Raw genomic sequence first — 19,775 nt, forward strand, 5'->3', positions numbered from 1 at the left:
AATCTTTATTTTTTATTTTATTTTTATTGTTGGACATTTAAAATTCCAGTGTTATCCATATAATTTCACTTTTTTTGTAAGGTTTTTGCATAATCTTGTTTTAAGGCTGATAAGAGGGCTGTTGCCATGGAAACAGAAGAATCTGCCCTGGAACTGGAAGACAAGAAAAGGGATAGGACACTGACCCAGTAGCGAAGGTTAAAAAAAAAAATAAAAAAAAAAGACATGACATCACTAGGCTGCTCATTGGCCTAAACTGGCATGATTGGAAGAAAATGATCAAACCAAAGGGAGTTTCATATTTGGAGCTTGAGGGAAGGAAAAAAAAAAGCCCATTTGTGCAGTTCGAACTGTATTCCCAATTTGAACCGCCATTCCTATTCCAAAAAAGCTCAGCCAGAATAGTCTAAACTTAAAACTTCAAACTGTCCAATACTTTAAAAAGTTGCTTCTTCACTGCAAGACCAGTTCAATTTCTGAACTTCCCCAGGATTCAACAACCATGTGTATTCGCAAATTGTAGTGGTGTACTTCATAAAGTGCTAGAGGTAGACTAGACAGTCATGCACCCCAGCTCTACTAACACTGAGACAAAGCAGGTTCTACATGGGTACAGTTGGGTTGGGGTGGGGGGTGGGGGTGCTGAAAAGGCCAGTCACCTGAAGTTTCAAAATTTGAACTACCATTAAGAGAAATAGAAGCTAAGGGCCACATTTCTTCTAATATCAGAGGTAATACAATCTGTTTCCAAGGCAACTCACAGGGGCAGTTCATTCAACCCTGACAGCTTTGTTCAATCACCTTGGCAACAGCTTTGGATTAAAAGCAGTTTTACCACTGTAACACAGCACAAGTTCAAATCACAACAGAGGAAGTCTGACAACACTGATGATCACCATTTCTACTCAAAATGGGCACCTTCCCATCACAACCTAGCAATATCCTGGTCAGATATACTGAAGAGGACAAGGTCCCGTCAAGTCAGACATTAGATTTCTGAATGCATTGAGCATTGCTTACGGCTCAGATCCAAAACGGCATCCTGAAGTAGTTTCAGGATTTTACAATAGTCAAGTCTACAAAGGCAGACCACATAAACTAGACGAAAACCAAAATGTGAAAGTTTTCTGGAGCCGATAAGCCTTTCTCCAACAAATGACTTGAAATTTGGACCAAACAAAATCTGGTTGACAAGGTTTTTATTCAAAGACCACTTCACTTTCCCTGGAGGGTTTACAGATGGTGCACCAAGCCACAGCTGATGTTGTGCAGCAAAAACCAGAGGGGTCAGTGCCAATGGTCAATTGGGGGGGATGGGGACAGGGGATTTCAGGGAAATGGTTGAGTGGATGAATGCCCATCTATAGCAGCCTGGTTAGAAACGTTTAGGGCCCCATGGAGAGGTCTTTGCGGCTACAGGTGCCCCGAAACTTGGGAAATCCTCAGAACTGCTCATGTCAGGGGCCTGGTGAGGGAGGAAGGGGATGGGGGGGGGGGGGGGGGGGGGGGGGGTGGTTTAGAGAGAGAAAAGGCAAAAATAAGAAGAAGTCAACAAATTTTAACGATTACATTTATAATGATTTTTTTCTCAAATTAGGCACCCAACATGGGGCTAAGCATATGCATGCTGCCTTAACCAAAAGAGCCACCTGACAGAATCACATCAATTGCATTCAAGTTGGAAGTTGACAAATGTTGACATTCTATACATGTACAGAAGGTGAACAGTCCTGCAGACCCTTACCTTCTCACTGCTAGTTGTCCAGGGTGCTTCCCTCACCACAAAGCCCTTTGATGGGCCTCGGGGCTCCTCCACCGAGGCACCCCCCCCACGAGGCTTCATGTAGGCCTGCTTGGACTCGTTTTCCACAACGTCTGCCATCTTCAGGGATGAAAGACAGTCAGCATTAAAGAACACTGAACTGGATCTTGACCTTCAGCTAAAAATTAAAATGGAAGCCTAGGTAGCTTTACACATCACACACTCAGTGACCATCACCAAGTGCAATTGTGATATGGACAATCAGACAGTAAAAGTAGCAGTACTGATAAGGCACCTTTAGTTTTTCCTATTTAAATGAGTTGCAGTGCAGGCTACTTCTACTGTAATTAAGTTACTCACATATTCCTCCTCCAAGTTCAAGAGGTGATCAATAGCTTCATCCACTAGCTCAGGGCGGCCGGTCACGGTCACAAGGTTGGGGTCTGCAGCCCCACTCTGGGGGAACCTGAGATCAACCTGCAGATGGGAAGCAAGGTCAGGGATAAGGTGCAGGTTCAAAACCGCCACCGGTCTAAATTCAGGTCCCCAGCCAAGGGAATCATCTTCAAGAAGATGCGGGCATTCTTTGTCTGTTGGTGGGCCCCCACCTTGAACTCCTCCATGATCTTGCGGATGCCTTTTCCGCGAGCCCCGATTATTCGGGCGTGGACTCTGCTGTCCAGGGTGATGTCCTCGGAGATCATCTCCTCCAGCTCATCAACAATGGCCTGAATGGCAGCGCGGGCAGCAGTGGTATTCTGCTCATAACCAGTGATGGTGATCTGATCCTGCAAGCAGTTGGCAAAAACACGTACGCAGAACGTTCAAAATCAGAAGAGAATCCGAATCGGGAAAACTATGGAATCAAAGGACGAGATTGCATAAAATTTCCAACCTGGTTCTCATCATTCTTCTCGGGGAACTGGATGTTGACATCGTGTTCGTTGCGGATCTGGGTGATGATGGCGCCTTTGCGCCCAATGATTTTGGGGTGATATTTGGGGTCCACAGTGATGGTCAGCTTGAAGCTCCTGAGAGCCTGGAAGGGAGGGAAAAAATTTAGGTTGTCCTTACAGTTATTTCAAACTGAATTGAAGGATGCTCAAAGTCCAGATTTTTTTCCCTGCTGGATAGGTGGACACACTCACCCGGTCCTCCTGCTCAGCCTGCAGCTCTTTGACTCGCTCCAGGAGGCCTTCTTTGGCGCGGTCCAGGTGATTGGCCAGGCCGGTAATGGAGATGATGTCCGACTGCAGCTCAGGAGCAGGCACTTGAATATTGACCTGAGGGAGAGAGGTGACATTGACGGGTCTTGCTTTTTGGCATCAAATTCAAGGGGAAAGGGGTCAGATTTACTGTGATTTCAGTAAGAAATAAAAGGTAAACACAAGCCTCATTTCAAAAGCTCATCCAGTGATCCCAAGCACAGGTACACCGTATCTACAGAGCATGCAGTTCAAAACTGGATCAAATGGTAGGCAACCAATTACAATGGAGACCCACCTCATATTCATCCATCATCTTTCGAATTCCACTTCCTTTCTGGCCAATAATGTAACGATGAAGCTCAAACGGTACTTCCACCTCTGTGGTCACAGGAACCAAAGCCTACAATGCAGAAACACGGAAGGATGTCAGAAGTGCCCACCATCTGGAGAGTGAGAGGAGGCTCTCCTTAAAAATCACGCCCAGCGATGCGATAAGGAAACGAACCTTGAGCGCCTCCACGGCCGCCTCGCACCTTTCCTTGCGGCCAGAGAGCACAATGACGTCGCACTTCTTGGGGGTGGCGGGGTCGGCCTCCTTGACCTCCCCATCTGCTTCACCGTTCTCTTGGACAGGGGCCTCAGCGGGGGGAGCTGGGCGACAAGGGAGCATGTTATGAGCAGGTGGCAAGGGCAGCAAACCCTACAAATGTCCACTGTTTTACAAACAACTTTGACCTGAAGCCATATGCATCATGTGGCTTAATCCCAAAGTTACTGCAATATTAACACAATGATCATTGTCCTTTTTTCCCCTGCTCTTTGGTGAACATGCACATCAAGTTCACTAATGATCACCAGCCCACAAAACACACTGCTGATTGGTTAAATATAAATCTCAATGCTACCTAAAGAAATGCATTTATTCAAAAGATAAATACCAAATCTTCCTGTAGTGGGAAATCTCAAACTCAGTTTAACTGTTAACTTTGTGCATGAAGGTTTTTTTTTTGTTTTTTTTTGATGCATCTAGTGACCTGGCAGCTTTACAGAATCTGCCATAGGGCATCCGTGGTCTAAAGGGGATACAAGTAACTCAAAAGCAGCTTGTAAGTGCTTCCAGCAGCTCCGCATATGAACAGCTTAATTTTAAAGTGTCGAGTCAATTGTACACAAATGTCAATTTTTTACATTGTGCCGGTACTTGTCGAACAGTCTCAGTTTGCATGTGCTATAGGAACTTCCAGAAATATTAAAATGTAACTTTTTGAATAGTAAAATCGGGAAACATACGTTCAACCTCTGGAGGCATAATTTCTCTGCACAAGCTGCTTTGGAGTTACCCGAAGCACATTTTCTTGCTTTAGCCCAGAATCCCCCCACAAATGTCTGATGGCACCAATTGTAATCCTAACAGGCCTTCAGAAATTTCTGCAAATATCTGAAATACCCTTCACTGCACAGTGAAAACAGGTCCATCAAAATGTTCACAAAACCCGAAAGGAAGAGAACTATCCCTGTAAAATCTCTGAATAAAATAAGCTTAATGTCACAGAATTTATACCTTGGTTCATGTACAACTTAACAGTTATGATGTTTTTGAAAGCATAAAAGTCAAATAAAGATAACTATGTAAAGCAAAAAAAAATAATAAAACTGCAAATAAATATCATTCATCATGAAACTATTTGAGCAGCACACAAGCACACTCTTTACAAGGGTAAGTGATGAAAAAGCATATATATCATATATCAAGACAAGTCATGTTTAGAAGTTTGAACACCGGTTCACGGTCTTCCTTGCGCTCACCTTGGGGATCCTCCCTATCCGGGAACTTTATCTGCACGTTGTGATCTCTGGTGATCTGCTGGATCCGAGACCCCTTGGGGCCCATGATGGAGCGGTGGAACTTCTGGGGGATCACGCACTCCATCGTTACCTGGGCGTCCTGGAAAAACGGGTCACAGCCACACGGTCACAGCCCGCAGGGCGCTCAATGGGGGGGGGGGGGGGGGGGGGGGGGGGGGAACACCGTCTGCGGGAACCCAAAAGCAGGGACACCAGGCGCAGGTGAAGGCAGCCGGCTCCCCGCTCCGGGTCGGCACTCACCAGGTCCTCGACGATCTCCTGCATGCGCTTCTTGGCGGCCTCCACGCAGTCCTTGGCGCCCTTCAGGGTGACCTTGTCGCTCTGCGAGCCGGTGCGGGGGAAGCTCACCATCACGCCGCCGTACTCGTCGGCGATGTCCCGCAGCACCTGACCGCGGCGGGCTACGAAGTAGCGGTGGTGTTTGGGGTCGACCATCATGAAGTCCTCCACTATGTTATCCTGGTAACCAGAAGACAGGGTTACAATAAATAACATTTTTAAGAAAGGACACTTAAAAGATATAAAAATGTAATATATATTAAATAAATAATTAGGGTGGGGGGAGGGGGGGTTAGAAGAGAAACTACATGTATGGAACATAGGAAGATGTGACCAAGTATTTTTAAAGTGAGACCACAGTAATACATCTACAAGATATAAGAAATGTACTATATTAATAGAAGTATACACACGTCATTTGTAGTGTTTTAATAAACTAAGTTCCTCCAATTATCAAACTTTTTAAAATGACTTTTGTACAGGCCACACTTGAATTGCTGTGAACATGTGGCTTATTTATAACAGTCTGCAAATAAAACAATTAGCAAAGACAGAGCCTTGGGAAATGGCTGGAAGAAAAAAGCCTCAGATCCACATTCCCCAAGTTTCAATACGTGGCACAAAGCAGAATATTCAGTTCTGGTGCTTACAATGTATAAAAGCCCCATTATGATTATTATAAGGAATGAGACGCCACTGCATATGGGCTTCAAGGCCAACGGGAATAAACCACTTTAGCTTAGAAGTGACAGAAAGGGGGGGATGCTCGTTGGAGGAGGAGGTGCCTTACCAGGCTTTTGATGAGCTCCTCCAGCTCCTTCTGCGCCTCCCGCACGGCCTCCTCCGTGCCCACGACCGTGATCAGCTCCTGGTCCTTGTCCTCGGCCGTGGGGAAGATGATCCTCGCGCCGGTGCTGTCGCGCACCTTCCGGATGTTCCCGCCGCCCTTCCCGATCAGGAACTTGTGGTACTCCGGCTTGGCGCGCAGCTCCGCCGTGTGGCTCTTGATTTGCTGGGGAGACGGGAGGGAGCGCGGGTAAGCGGATGAGGAAGGACGACCCTTCGCGGCGCAGAGGCGCGCACACGCGCGCGACTAGCGATCAGCCCCGCGGCCCCCGGCTCACCTTCTCCTCGGCCAGCGACAGCAGCTGGCGCCGGGCCTTCTCCACGTCCTCCGCGGGGCCGCGGATGGTCACCGTGTCGATGCCGGAGCCCTCGCTGGGGAAGTGGATGTGCACCCCGCCGCACTCCTCCATGATCGAGCGCACGAAGCGCCCCTTGGAGCCGATCAGGGAGTTGTGCAGCTTGGAGGGAATGGACACCTCCATCTCCGTGATGTTCGCCTGCGGCACGTGGTCGCATTAGTAAAACTACAGACTGGCACAGTTTGGCAATAAAAAACTACAGCAAAGTGCATTATGGGAACGTACACATGAAAGGGTTGTGCTGTGAAAGTAACCTATAAACAACGACTGGAGACCCTCACCAGCTCCTTCTGGATGGCCAAGATGCGGTTCCTTGCAGCCTCGCAGTTGGCCTTCTTCCCAGTGATGACGATCATCTCAGAGTTGCTGTTTTCTGCAGGCAGGTCAATCTTAGTGTTCGTCTCCTCACGAATCTGAGCAGGGAGGCTTGAGGTCAATGCCGGGTTCGCCCACATGCCCACGATCAAAAGCAGTTTCAATTATTCTCACCTTCTTTATATTTGCCCCTCCTTTTCCAATTATGTTCTTGTGGAACTGTTTGAAGATGGGGACTGAAACAGAAAAGCTGTTCTCCACCTACAAAGAAAACGTGAAGAACCGCATTTTAGTTCTGGCAATTCCAGCACTCTGAAGATCAAAGTCTAATTACAAAACATGTTACCAGCTGAAAACAAAAGTGAAAAGAAAATCATGACGAAGGCCCTACATTGCAATTTGAGGCCTACAAGCAATAAAATCCCACTGTGCAGTCCATTACAAAAAAATTAAGATTATCCAAGACTAATAAGGAGTTGGTGTAATCTAACAAATCACTAATTGAATGCTGTAACCTAGACAAGTTATGTGTTCCAATAACCACGTGGTGCAGCATTTGCACTAGGACAGTCATTTCCACAAAGAGAATATCTGACGAATCATGTCCGTCCCTCACAACCAGAAGAACAGGTTAAACAATGACACGAGTTTAACAGCCAAAATTAATACTGGGAACACGGATGCAGTCTTAGAATTCCAATCTGATTAAAAATACGATCGTTGACAGGATGACTGGCAGCTGTTAAATTACAAATCGAGAACGGTCATAGAAATCTTTTTTTGGAGGACAGGTTTAAAAATACTCAGATCAAAACAAATCAATAAATCCGGGCTGCAGAAAACACATGGTCGTAGTTATGACAGAAGACAACTAATTAATGCCATTAACAGTTTCTTGAAACCAGTTCATGAAATGCGACATAGCTCAGGAGGTAAGAGCGGTTGTCTGGCAGTCGGAGGGTTGCCGGTTCGACCCCCCGCCCTGGGAGTGTCGAAGTGTCCCTGAGCAAGACACCTAACCCCTAACTGCTCCCAACGAGCTGATTGGTACCTTGCATGGCAGCCTTTCACCGTTGGTGTGTGTGTGTGTGAGAATGGGTGAATGAGAGGCATCAATTGTAAAGCGCTTTGGACAAAAGCGCTATATAAATGCAGTCCATTTACCATTTTATGCATCTGGTTTGTATGCAACTACAAAACCAACTGCAACTCTTTTGCATGACCAGTTTCCCCAGACACACATTTTTTGCCTCTCAAAATGCTCAGTGCTTTAAGTTGACGTCGGTATGCAGAAGCCGTACCATTTCAGCCACCATCTTTTGCATGAATTTGGAACATTTCTCCACTTCAGTTCGGGGCCCTCGCAGCTGAACGATGTCGCTCTTCTGCGCCGGGTCAGGAAAGTTGATTATGACCTTCGCAGAAAAAGAAAAATGAAACGACGGCATTAGTTTCTGGGACAGATCCCATGCTTTTTTTTTTTTTTTTTTTTTTTTTTTTACAAGAACTTTTCGACTGGAGCGCCGCATCAGAAATCAGGTACACTCAAGGTCGGATCAGTGAACCTGGAGGAGCCCCTCACCTCGGGGAACTTGTCCCGGACTTCCTTAATCTTCTCGCCCTTCTGCCCTATTATGGCTCGGTGAAAACGCTGTTCAATAATCATGTCCTTTGTACGCTCGTTCTCCTGGAGAAGAGAAAAAAAAAAAAAAAACATATCAAAATGCTGCTGGATGATGCTCTGCGCCCAGCGCCTACGCACATTAGGGTTCACCTCCGGGGGGGGGGGGGGGGGTCTTGAGAGGAGCGGAGACCACTCACCATGCGCGACGCCAGCTCCAGCAGCTCCTTCTTGGCTTCTTGCACACCCTGGGGGTCCCCCTCGATGCGGATCAGGTTGCTCTTCTCGTTGTCGGGGGGGATGCGCACCGACACCTTGTGCAGGTCCTTGATGCGGTTAACTGAGCGTGGCGGGGCGGAGGGGGGGGGGGGTTAGCGTTACTCTCCGCAATTTATCTGCCCTCGCGCGACCCTGCCTTACACTATGCCAACTCGCATGCTTCAGAGGATGAGAATACGAATACATCATCAAATCAAATTCTGAACCGCTAAAGAGAAGAGGCTTCAGCAGTACAGAGAAGTAGTGCACTCCGTCAGGTTCTCACAGAAAGCGAAAGTCTTTGTGCTGTGAGCCAGTCCCATTACGAGCTTCAGCCCGGCCAAATATGCTAACCAGCCTTACGCAATCATTTTATATTACAAATATTTATTGACTTGGTAAAAATATTTACAGTTGTTTGGCTATTTGAGGTGAAAAACCAAAACAATCTTTCAAATTCCAAGTCAACCCAATGTTTCCAATTCCCTCACTAAAAGCACCCTTTACAAAAGAGGACACATTATTTTTTGGCATTTTAAATCAACCTTTACATATTTGGGATGTTGTATTAACATTTTATTTCTTTGTAGTATTTAAACCTACTGGGGTGGCAATAACCAGCTGAAAATTTTACAACAAAATGGCCGAACTATCTGTAATAGAGCAGGTTTCGCTGGACTGCAGTCAATCATCATCACTGACGCAACATGAAGGGACTGTAGAGCGAGCGGAGCAAGAAAGCGTTTCTGACTTCAAAAGAGCAGGCGAGACTGCAGCTACTTACTGTTCGCACCGCCCTTTCCAATCAGGTGTCGGTGGAACTTGGGATCCACGCTGATCTCGGTGTAATCCATACGGTTAACCTGTCGGGGAAACGAGCAAATCCCGTCAAACCCAATTTCACACAAGTAATAAAACGAAATCCCACACAAGCTCACGTCGCAAAATACTGTTTTAAAAAATAATGAGAGAAATCCAGTGAAAATAAGACTGCCTAGAACATTGAGGGTAGCGCATTGCACACTCACCAGGTCTGTGACGATGGCTTCGATCTGGCTCTGCACCAGCTGCATGTCCTTGGTGGGTCCCTCCAAGGTGATCCTATCCTCGCCCTCGGTGAATTCAATGTGCACCTGAAAAGACGACGTGGCCATACCGACAAAGCTGCAGTTCTAGCTCCTTTCAAATATCTGCAAAGGAACCATTTAGTGAAATGAAAACAACGATCAAACCTTAGGCATCTGCTGGGTGATCTTTGCCAGATTTTGCCCCTTCTTGCCAATGATGAAGCGGTGAAGCCAGGATGGAGCGGACACGGAGGACACAGTAAAGCTGTTGGCCTGCAAAGACACGAGGGCCCAGTTAACCACATCCGAAAAAAACACGACTATATGCTTCAGGGCTCTGAAAGGGCCTCAGTGTCTGCAGGTTTGCGCCTTTTTCTTTCAATCAACAGCCAAATTATGTCTTTGAAGTGCGTAACATAACTTAGGCATTGAATCCACACACTTTGCTTCAAAGTAAAGTCACCAAAAAAAAAAAAAAGGAGAAGTTGCAGCCTTCCAGCACTGGAGTTAAACACCCGAAACCTGACCTCATGGGTTCTGGGAAAGGTGGTGATGTCGTACCTTGGCGTAGACCTCAGTGAGCGCCTGGCCCAGCCTATCTGGCTCTCCGCGGAGGATGACCGTTTCGGAGCTGCTGTCAGTGGGTGGGATCTCGACCGAGACTCCAGTCTTCTCCAGGATCTCCTGCAGGGTGTTCCCTTTGGGGCCGATCACATACTTGTGCTGAGATTTCTTCACCTCCACCGCTATGGTAGTGGCGCTCTTCTTCTGCGTTGAATGAGAGCAGAAGAGGAAATGCTCAGATGCTTAGTCATAACCCAGAATTGAGAACCAAGGAAGCTGCGTTTACACCAGAGTGAGTCAGGGTTCGGGCCCAGCCCAATTCCTGTGGCATATGCTGACGTGATGTGCAAATCAACAGGCAACAGTTCACCAGTGAGCAAACGCCTCAATCCTGTTTTGTGGAGTGTCAAGTAGTGGTCTAAGAGGTGCAAATGACTGCAAATCAACTCTGCTTAATTCACATCACTACCAAGGCCATTAAGGCAAGATGTTTAGATAAAAGCTCATTACGAAGCCATTTAACAACATGGCATTAATCATGCTGCCTTTTTAGTGAGCACAAAATTCTTTTCACCGACATTTGAAATAAAAAATAATGACAGGGTGGGTCATTCACATGACTAGAGACAAGCTTTCCCCAATTGCTGCTCGCAGACAGTGTAGCACTTGTAGAGGAGGGCATTTAAAAGTTTGTTTCATAATGTTAAATGACTACAAGAGCCAACCATTTAATGTAATCAATTAAGGGAATAACAAATAACACCACGTCAACATCCATAGCCAGAGTGATTAGCAATGCTTACATTTTAAATACTAACCATTTAAAGAGCGGGATATTTACTGAAGCTGTTCAAGCCAAGTGTCCTGCTCACGGGTACAAAACCCATGAACCACCTGGAATTTGTACCAGCAAAATCTCAGTTAGCAGCCCCGTACACTAATAATTATTATACACTGCTGCCCTTTTACATTTGGCATTCCCCATTTATACGGCTGTATATTTACTGGAGCAATTTTGGCCCAAGTACCCTGGCAGAAGCACTGGGTGGAGCTGCAAGCACCCGGCTCTTTGCCCAGGAAGCCAATGCAACGCATTTAAATCTGCATTGCTGGCTGCATGAAAACCACAACAGATAAGACCCCTTTGAGGAAGGTACCTTATGGTTTGCAGTACATGGTTTGGTGCTCACTAGTGCTCCTCAAAGAGCATCTCGCATTGTAATCTAGCGAATCTTCAGTTAAAACAGGAAACTTTTTGGGGCGGAAAAAAAAAAACATCTTTGCGATGATAAAAATCGACCTGCGGTTCACCCAGCGATACCGGGCCAACTGTCAATCCGCGCAGCAGGAAAAGGACTTGCCTTCTCTTCGTAGATCTTCTTGATCAAGGTGACGGCCAGGGCCACTTGCTCCTTCTCCCCGGTGATGACGATCTCGGTCTTGTTGACGCTGGGCGGCGGAACGTTGATGCGCGCGCCCGTCTCCTGCATCATCTCCCCCACCGTCTTGTTGAAGGCTCCGGTGATGAAGGGGTGGTACGCCTTGTCGATGTTCACCCGCTCCACAGCACGCTTGTCCTAACGGACGAGGACAGACAAATGAACGCTTTATTAGCCTCGGTGGAGGGATACGTTCCTTTCAATGTTCACAAGCCAGCTGGAAATAAAAGTCCAAATGTGTCAAATCGTAACTGCAGTGTAACAATCAAATACAGCTTTTAAATCGCCCATTAAAAATGGGGCTGAGCAAAGTTGTAAACAATGCTGGAACTGTTGGATGCCCCCCCCACCTCCCCTCCCCTCCCCCCTCCATTAAATGCAATTAAAGAGTATTTTAAGCAGTATTCAGCAAATTACATTTGTAGATGTTTTCAAATATAAGAGATTAACCTGGGTAAATTATTAGTGGCTATGATGAGCCTGTGGTGATCCTGTATGAATTTCCACAAAGACAGGGTATTGCTGTTTTATGCTAAAATCAGAGTCACATCTTGAAAAGGCAGGTATTGCAAGCAAACATTCAATTTGAATTCTTCCGTCAAATCAAACACTGGCAAGACTCAGAATCCCATGAGTGCGGAGACACCACTTCAGTCAGTGGTTTTATGGGCAAAACATTTTTTGAAGTGAAAATCATTGATTGTGTCCAGCTAGCTGACAAGACACCGCAACAGTGGCATCGTGAACATTAACACAGCAAAAAAAAATTTGAATAGTTTTTCCTGTCATCTTAACATGTCTCGCTTGCTGGCCAACTGACCCAGCCTTGTTACAAGTCATTATGTTCAGCCTGTCGATGTCTTTGGTGTTAGATCATGTAATAATTAAATAAATACACCATCTTTTAAATATTTATTGCCAGTATGTCTCATAAAACACAGAGATAAAGGCAATAAGATTATTGTGAGCTGGGGCAAAACGATCACAGAACGTTGAGTCCTTACATTCAAAATACTAGTGTGACAGTAATGGTCAAGGTCAAGTCAATAATGGAACACAGGAATTAAAGCAGCCAGTAAAACAAAGCAGCAATCATTGCTGCAATGCCAAGTAAAAGGTATTCTGGGAACTGAAGTTTCGAAGAGGAAAGGTACCTGCTCAGCGGAGATGAGCAGGATCTCATGCTTGGCCTTCTCCAAGCCCTCCTTGGTGCCAGAGATCTTAATGTGGTTGCTGGGGTCATCAGGCCGTGGGATCTGGATCTTGGTGGCGGTCTTCAGTTCCAGTTCCTGCAGCTTCTCGCCGTTCTTGCCAATTACGAAGCGGTGGTGTTCCTTGGGTATGGCCACGGTTGCAGAGGCCTGCGAATCACAAGAAAGCCCCCTCAGCACTACAACATGATTTCGCAATACCTCTGCGCATTCCTGTACGGCGACGCCATCCATTAAGATGCCTCTAGGGGGGGAAAAGTCTCACTACGAGGGAAAAATGACAGAGGGGGAGTAAATCTAGTAAACTAATAACGATTATCTTTTAAAAGCCCCTGCAAGATCACCTCATTTTTGTTTTCAGAAGGGCTGATTAGAAGATAAGTGGGTGCTTTATCAGTCAAGACTGCCCACTCTGCAAAACACAACTCAAGGGGCATTAGAGAGCAGGTGACTGATTAACTCTGTGCTTGCCTGAGTCTGCAGTCGGGACACAATCTCCTTGCGGGCCTTCATGACAGCATCCAGCTTCCCAGACACCATGATGGAGAGACCCTGATCCTTGGCCATGGAGAGTTCGAGGTGGGCCCCAGTCCTATGCATGATGTCAACACAGATCTTGGCCTGGTCTCCTTCACCGAACTGGTTGATGTCCTTGTACTTGCGCTCTTCCAGGGGCACGTGGAAAACCTGGATTCGACAGCGTCAGAATCAGCCGCTGCCCAAACCGAACGGATACACGAGCCATAAAGACGACGGCGACGTTACATATTCGCACCTGGGTGATGACGGATGACTTCAGAGGCTTGATCTTGGTCCAGGCGTTGGCCGAATCCTGCGTGCCCTCGGGCGACGCCGCCTTCTCGGGCAGAGGGGGGAAGGCGTCCTTGTAGGTCGGCAGCGCCTCCTCATCGGCCGAGCCGGCGGGCCCAGCCGAGGCAGCTGGCGGAGAGGAAAGACCAGAGCCGGTCACGGACGCGCCTTCACGCGGTCCCTTTCGGACCGTTTACGCCAAGGAGGATATGAAATGTGAATTTCCTGTCTGAAACTACGCACAAAACGTGAATTTCCTGTCTGAAACCATGCACAACAATGAACTCTGGAGTTCAAGGTCAGCACTTACCGCCTGCCTGCTCAGGCAAGAGGCCGCTGCGGTGCTCATTGAAGCTTTCCTGCGTAAGTACGGCGACGGAGCTCATGGTCGAAATCCCACTTTTACACGGAGTCCGAGTGTGCCACTTTAAAAAAAAAAATTAATGAAAATACATGAAAATTAATTTGTTGTGGCAAGGACACAGATCCCACTCAATTTGGGAGGGGAGAGAAGAAGAAAAGGAGAAAGGAGAAAGGAGGGGGGGGGAAAAAAATAAAAAATAAAAAAAAATAAATAAATAAATAAATAAAAAAATAAAAAAACTGTCCGTGCTCATCTTGTGTTTGCTATGGTTGTGATATTTGGCTCCTGTTATGTTGAATTTAATTTTACGCATTAAGCCAGCTCACAGACTACAGGTGAGAATGAGCCTTAGCTGAACATGGCACTTTCACAGAAACATCACCAGAAATCCTACTGGTGCGCATTGTCCAATTAGCCCGTTAAATAAATGTAATAATGAAATTTAAAAAGTACACTGTCTTAATCCATTTTATAAAAGTTTCACGGACAATTCTCTCTCCGAAATGTGCCCTCTTATATGGGACAAGATTGCTGTACTAACCTAAATGTGCCGTTGTATTGGACTAAAAATAAAAGAACACTCTTAACCTTAAAAGTTCAAAAGGATATTGTACGGGGGGGGGGGGCTTGTTTGTGCCAAAGAAGAAGAAAAAAATAAAAATAAACTTTGAACATGAAAGATAAATGAACTGAAAGGTTAGGAGCATTTCCCTGGCCATTTTAGTTCACACAACTTCAATGGATGACAAACAGAGCAGAGGAGGAAAGAATATCCTGTCCAAAACTGCAATTAATTTCCACTAGAAAGTAGTGACCACAAAGCAGCTGGCATGATGACAATTAAGGGCTGTAGTCCACCACAAAAACCTTTACAGCTTAGAATTACTGGCATCACTAGACCCTTGAGTCCACCTGAAATACCAATTATATTTGGCCTACAGTGTGTTGCATTAAATTATATATCAAAAGTAATTACTAAAGCTCATTTTCTTTTAAACTTAAGCAAAGAGCTGATCACTAGTCAAATGACAGTCATGTAGAGCATTCTCAAATATGTTGCCAGGCGACTACTTCATTTTTAGAATTTTCCACGAAAGAGTAAGCAGCTTCTGCCACTGCTTTCCCTGATTTTCCAGCTCCACACGGGAGTGTTTAAGCAGTGACACACGGCTATTCTGCCATTTGCTGATTTGCGTTCACGTCACACACATTTAGTTCTTAGAATCTCATCGAAAAATCTGTAGCTGTCCCAGCCCTACAAGATGCACAAAGGCATAAAAGTCCAAGAATTCCCCTTTTCCACACAAGTTCGGGAGTACAAAATGTTCCCTGTGAGTAGTGCTCAGCTATTTTACATGAACAAGACCAGATGGGTATTGCTCATAAAAATAAAGCCATGTTAAAATACTTTTTTGGGGGGGTGTGTCGGTTTTACGGCACTCGTTAGCAGCGTATGCCAACGTAATGCTCCTCCATGTTAGTTCTGGCTCGCGCAGCAATCGCTGTGTTCTATGCCTGCTTTCACAGGATTTACACAGCAGCTCACGCCCCCTTCTTGGGCCTCTTCCTCCATGGGCCTCCAGACATCTCCAAGCCCAGCTGAGAACACTGCACGCAATTTTGTAGCCCCTTAAGCCAGATCAAAAAAAGAACCTTGACACAAAAGAGCGTCAACCCCAGATGGCAAATTTAATTTCTGAGTGGCATCCGTTTACCGCTGGATTCCAGGCCATTAGTGGACAACAAAACAAAACCTGGTGGAATGGGTAATCGTTTCTCAACCCTTTGAAGATTAGGGTTTATGGACCTTTTTTTTTTTTCCCCCAACTGTTTTGAAACTCCAGTACTTTCAGCTACCACCACTGACCATTATAAATCAGAAGTAGAACGTTCAGTTAAGAACATTCTAAATTACACATTTGTTATCTTGCACTGTAAAAGGTTAAATCAAAGTTGTTTTTTTTTTCCTTTTTCCTCTTCTCTTAAATAGTGGGTTAGAAGAGGAGCAAGGGGAAGAGAAAAATAAGGCACCAGATCTTACCAGCTAAATGGTCAGTTACCAGATAATCCGTCCTGTAAAGCTTCCCGTTCGCGTCAGCCTGCCAGCTTTTGCCTAAAAAGTGAAAACAAGCCATTACTCACATTAACAATGTTCCACAAAAGATGAGCCTGACCGTTCACTCAATGGGTTAGCTCAACAACAAAGGGAATCGGGTATACAGTTGTCAAAAGGCACACAGATTGCAGCTTCCTGCAAATTGTCACAGTCATGTTACATCAAACAACTAGAAGAATTGCAATAAAGTCGCAGTTATTTAATACCAAAATTCCTATTTGAACCCTTTAACCATGGGTTTATTGCAACTGGACAGTCTGCACTACAAGTCCAACTGTTTGAGAAAATGGATAAGATAGCCTTTATTACTGAACAAAGGACAGACCAATTAAAAAACAACTAGACCAGTTTTCAATCTGATGCCGAGCACTGGCCTGGGATTCGGTTGCATTTCATACAGGGTATTCAATCAGGTCCAACATCTGTCCAAAGCACACCCCCCCCCCCCCCCCCCCAAAAAAAAGGTGAATGTCCAACTAAGTTAGTGCTTTTGTTCTAGTTACTTTTACATTCCTTCACTTCATCCTGTAGATGTTTGACCTACACCCCCTACCGCACCAGGAAGCACATTACCCTGGGTGTCCGCCGAATCTCAGAATGCCTTGGATAGGCCTGAAGTGTTCAAAAATTCAAAATGCAGAACCCTGGCAAAATAGATCCCTTACATCTGAATTTTCACTTGCAGTAACCATATTATTCTAAATAATCAAGTCCCAACTACCCAGGCATCAAGACAGGTGACATTGGCTTTACATACAAAAGCAAATTTAACTAAATTAGGGAACTTTGTAAGGGTAGTAGTAACCCCCTTTTTGCCTTGAAATTCTGAAAACTAGAGTCATAAAGCATTCAACATGGGCAACAGACGGTAATTAGTCATTACTCAGAAAAACGTTATAACTTGCGTTGGAATCTGCAATTCATTATGAACACACAAAAAATAGCAGTTCACAACTGCAACAGCAGTAGAGGCCAGATATTTACACAGGCAGGGTTACTGTCAGAGCAAGCAACTGGCCTCTTTAGGACAGGACACAGTGCAGGCTACAGTGCTGAAAATTTGAGCCATCAAGTGGCCTGCATTAGGTAATCCACTACCATGGATATTTGATTACCCACTGGTTCAACAGTACTCCAAGTGACATACATTTGAAGGACAGGAGCACCAGACAGGTATTAAGAGGTATCCACTTTCAGTAAGCTCCAAGGTAGTGCAGGAGGAAAGACAAATCCAGCTGGCCACAAACCCAGCTAACACAAAATGTTCTTACAATGTTCCTGGAATGTTTTGGTAATGTTATAACGTTGCAGAAACATTGTGGGAATGTTTAGTGTTAGCTGGGTTAGGTCTGCAAGAACACGCCCATTGCTCAGACTGACCTTTGATATAAAACGGTCTGCATATTTAGGAACACCTTTTCACTGTCTGGGAAAGAGCACCTTTCGTACATCTAATAAGGAAACCGTAAACAAATGTGTAATTACTTCGTTGCTTTCCATACTGATAACCAACATTGTCCATACGGTAGATGTTCACGCCCTTCCCGTTCCCACCAGCAGCCTGACAGCATAAAGCCAGGCAAATGTAAAGCAAACTATTGCGAGTACAATCTGTAGGCCTCACACTTTACAGGTATGGAACATGGCGTCACATTGTAAGTCATGGTGTGGCAAAGTAGAAAAATCTTTGCCGGTAACGGCAAACTTGTGCTTATAACGTAAGTCTTGTTTTCACAACGAGATACAAGATTTAATTAATCGTCTGTACACACAAACAAGTCAAAGAAAAAAACCTTGTTTGCTAGTAGCTAGGCAGGCAGGGTTTCGCAAAACAAAAACCTCAAGAAAAATATATGCTGTAGTTAGCCATGAAACAGCCTGCTACACCCGCAAAGGAGACATGGTTCACCAGGTTTAGCTAGCACATAATACTGACAAAGCAAAAGCGTCGTCCCATCTGAATAAAACCGGAACCTATTCCAACGTAGCTATAGCACGCTACACAGCCACTAGAAATAGGCTACAGGCTAGCTAGTAACATGTGGAACTGATCAAACGATGATCGAAGTCAAGACGACCTGACTCGTAGTTTAAGTATTAACATTTGTTGACTAATGTTAGGCAACAGCACGAGCGACGTCGTAACGTTACTTTGGATCCTGTACCGATAGATTAGAGGCAAAGCATTAGCCAATTAGCAAGGTAGTCAGAACCATTAGATTGCCAAAAGGGTAGCTAGCTTGCTAACTGATATGAACAACAAACAAGCCATTTGTGAGTGAACAATGCAAAAAGTCCATATGCCATTTGCTTTACGGGCTAGCAAGCTACAGTTAGCTAGTTAATCAACGAAACATGAAAACAAAACATCAACATATTCCTCATTCTAGTTATGAAAGCGTGAGAAAAATTCGCATGTGAAACAAGGTTAATGAAACAGAACTTTAATAAACTTGAATAAACTTTGACTTGCGCGTGCGCGGATGTGACACGTAGCTAGCTAGCTAGCGATCTGCTGAGATGAGACTCCATTTGGAAACTTGAATAAAATAAAATGAATAAAAACGTAGAAAGCAATCGGGAAATACCCCCGAAAACACAGAAGAAATACGGTTCGTGTCGTAACTAGACAAACATATGTTGGGTGTTTTCTGGATTATATCATTACTCTGCTGCTCTTGTACAGTCCACGTAGGCAGTAGGGTAGAAGGCTAAACAATCCGGAGAAATTGACATGGAGTCGAGCCTGTGCACATTTTTCACGGTGAAGATCTTCCTGAAACAAAAGCCATTCGCAGCCAGCAACACTGTGCCTTTCTACAAATGTTACGACACAGAAGCTGCATCTTCGTCATAATAGCTACAATCGGGATTCGTGTAACAGATTTGGGTATAATTTGTTACTTACTTGTGTTAGTGTTCCTGTCTGCCCGATATGGTGCAGAAGTCTGTAATGACACTCCAGCAGTGAACGAACGGCCTACAAGCCTGTCATATTTATACCAGAGCTAAGCTTCCAATGGCTTACAGCCACGTCAGAACCTAGTACTGCTACGAATCACATATTTTTAAAGAAAAAATTGAATGTTAGGACACTTTAGGGATAGGTAACTAGCCTATACAATGTATATAATGTTTTTGTTTTTTTTGTTTTTTTCATTCGAATGTTGTTCCATTTGCGAACAGCGCCAGGAGAGTTGCCGGATACTGACATTTGACGAAATGTGTCAAGACATCTTTAGAACTTGTCATATAGCCTACATATAAAACACATATTAGCTTTCAAAAATAAGAATTTGATATTAAGCTCATGATTCAATTAAATATAAAACTGTAAATGTCAGTGATTCGGGTGAAGATGTCACTTTCTCCTGAATCCATGACTGAGAGAAGCATGACTGAAATAAATCTGGTATAACAATGTAAGGTAATTGTCACCAGTTTCATTGCAGGATTCTGTACGTATCCTGCAATGATTCCTGAAACTGCCAAAAAGATGTCGTGTGCGTGTATGCAGTAGCTAGCAGGGTTTATAATATTTATAACCTACTTTCAAGGCAATGTCACATCTTATCTTCATTTCAAGTGCATTAGATAAATTAATAAATTTATAAAATTGTAACCTGGAACTACATTTTAACATACAAAACATCTTAATTAGCTAAAGATGAAAAGTTAGTGAGTGGCTCA

At 44.9% G+C, this 19,775-nt stretch overlaps 1 protein-coding gene across 2 annotated transcripts in view; it reads right to left on the reverse strand.

Annotated features, from left to right (window-relative positions):
- The window catches only part of hdlbpa (high density lipoprotein binding protein a), a 20,076-nt gene continuing 301 nt past the window's right edge, over nucleotides 1–19,775 (reverse strand). The window contains exons 1-28 of one of the 2 annotated variants that reach the window (XM_035412425.1): nucleotides 18,994–19,062; nucleotides 16,011–16,082; nucleotides 13,916–14,030; nucleotides 13,571–13,734; nucleotides 13,267–13,482; nucleotides 12,739–12,945; nucleotides 11,507–11,722; nucleotides 10,143–10,349; nucleotides 9,747–9,854; nucleotides 9,543–9,647; nucleotides 9,299–9,377; nucleotides 8,457–8,596; nucleotides 8,218–8,322; nucleotides 7,937–8,050; nucleotides 6,810–6,896; nucleotides 6,602–6,733; nucleotides 6,240–6,458; nucleotides 5,906–6,127; nucleotides 5,077–5,295; nucleotides 4,777–4,915; nucleotides 3,476–3,621; nucleotides 3,266–3,370; nucleotides 2,911–3,045; nucleotides 2,658–2,801; nucleotides 2,371–2,550; nucleotides 2,123–2,239; nucleotides 1,745–1,882; nucleotides 1–1,465 (exon numbers count right to left, since the gene is read on the reverse strand). In XM_035412425.1, coding sequence (XP_035268316.1) covers nucleotides 1,376–1,465; nucleotides 1,745–1,882; nucleotides 2,123–2,239; nucleotides 2,371–2,550; nucleotides 2,658–2,801; nucleotides 2,911–3,045; nucleotides 3,266–3,370; nucleotides 3,476–3,621; nucleotides 4,777–4,915; nucleotides 5,077–5,295; nucleotides 5,906–6,127; nucleotides 6,240–6,458; nucleotides 6,602–6,733; nucleotides 6,810–6,896; nucleotides 7,937–8,050; nucleotides 8,218–8,322; nucleotides 8,457–8,596; nucleotides 9,299–9,377; nucleotides 9,543–9,647; nucleotides 9,747–9,854; nucleotides 10,143–10,349; nucleotides 11,507–11,722; nucleotides 12,739–12,945; nucleotides 13,267–13,482; nucleotides 13,571–13,734; nucleotides 13,916–13,991 — 3,810 coding nt within the window. In that variant the 5' untranslated portion in view covers nucleotides 13,992–14,030; nucleotides 16,011–16,082; nucleotides 18,994–19,062 and the 3' untranslated portion in view covers nucleotides 1–1,375. Of the gene's footprint in view, nucleotides 1,466–1,744; nucleotides 1,883–2,122; nucleotides 2,240–2,370; nucleotides 2,551–2,657; nucleotides 2,802–2,910; nucleotides 3,046–3,265; nucleotides 3,371–3,475; nucleotides 3,622–4,776; nucleotides 4,916–5,076; nucleotides 5,296–5,905; nucleotides 6,128–6,239; nucleotides 6,459–6,601; nucleotides 6,734–6,809; nucleotides 6,897–7,936; nucleotides 8,051–8,217; nucleotides 8,323–8,456; nucleotides 8,597–9,298; nucleotides 9,378–9,542; nucleotides 9,648–9,746; nucleotides 9,855–10,142; nucleotides 10,350–11,506; nucleotides 11,723–12,738; nucleotides 12,946–13,266; nucleotides 13,483–13,570; nucleotides 13,735–13,915; nucleotides 14,031–16,010; nucleotides 16,083–18,993; nucleotides 19,063–19,775 lie in introns of those variants that run through there. The other variant, XM_035412426.1, reaches the window with a different exon arrangement.

Source organism: Anguilla anguilla, chromosome 4, assembly GCF_013347855.1.
Source record: "Anguilla anguilla isolate fAngAng1 chromosome 4, fAngAng1.pri, whole genome shotgun sequence".
NCBI classification, from domain to species: domain Eukaryota; kingdom Metazoa; phylum Chordata; class Actinopteri; order Anguilliformes; family Anguillidae; genus Anguilla; species Anguilla anguilla.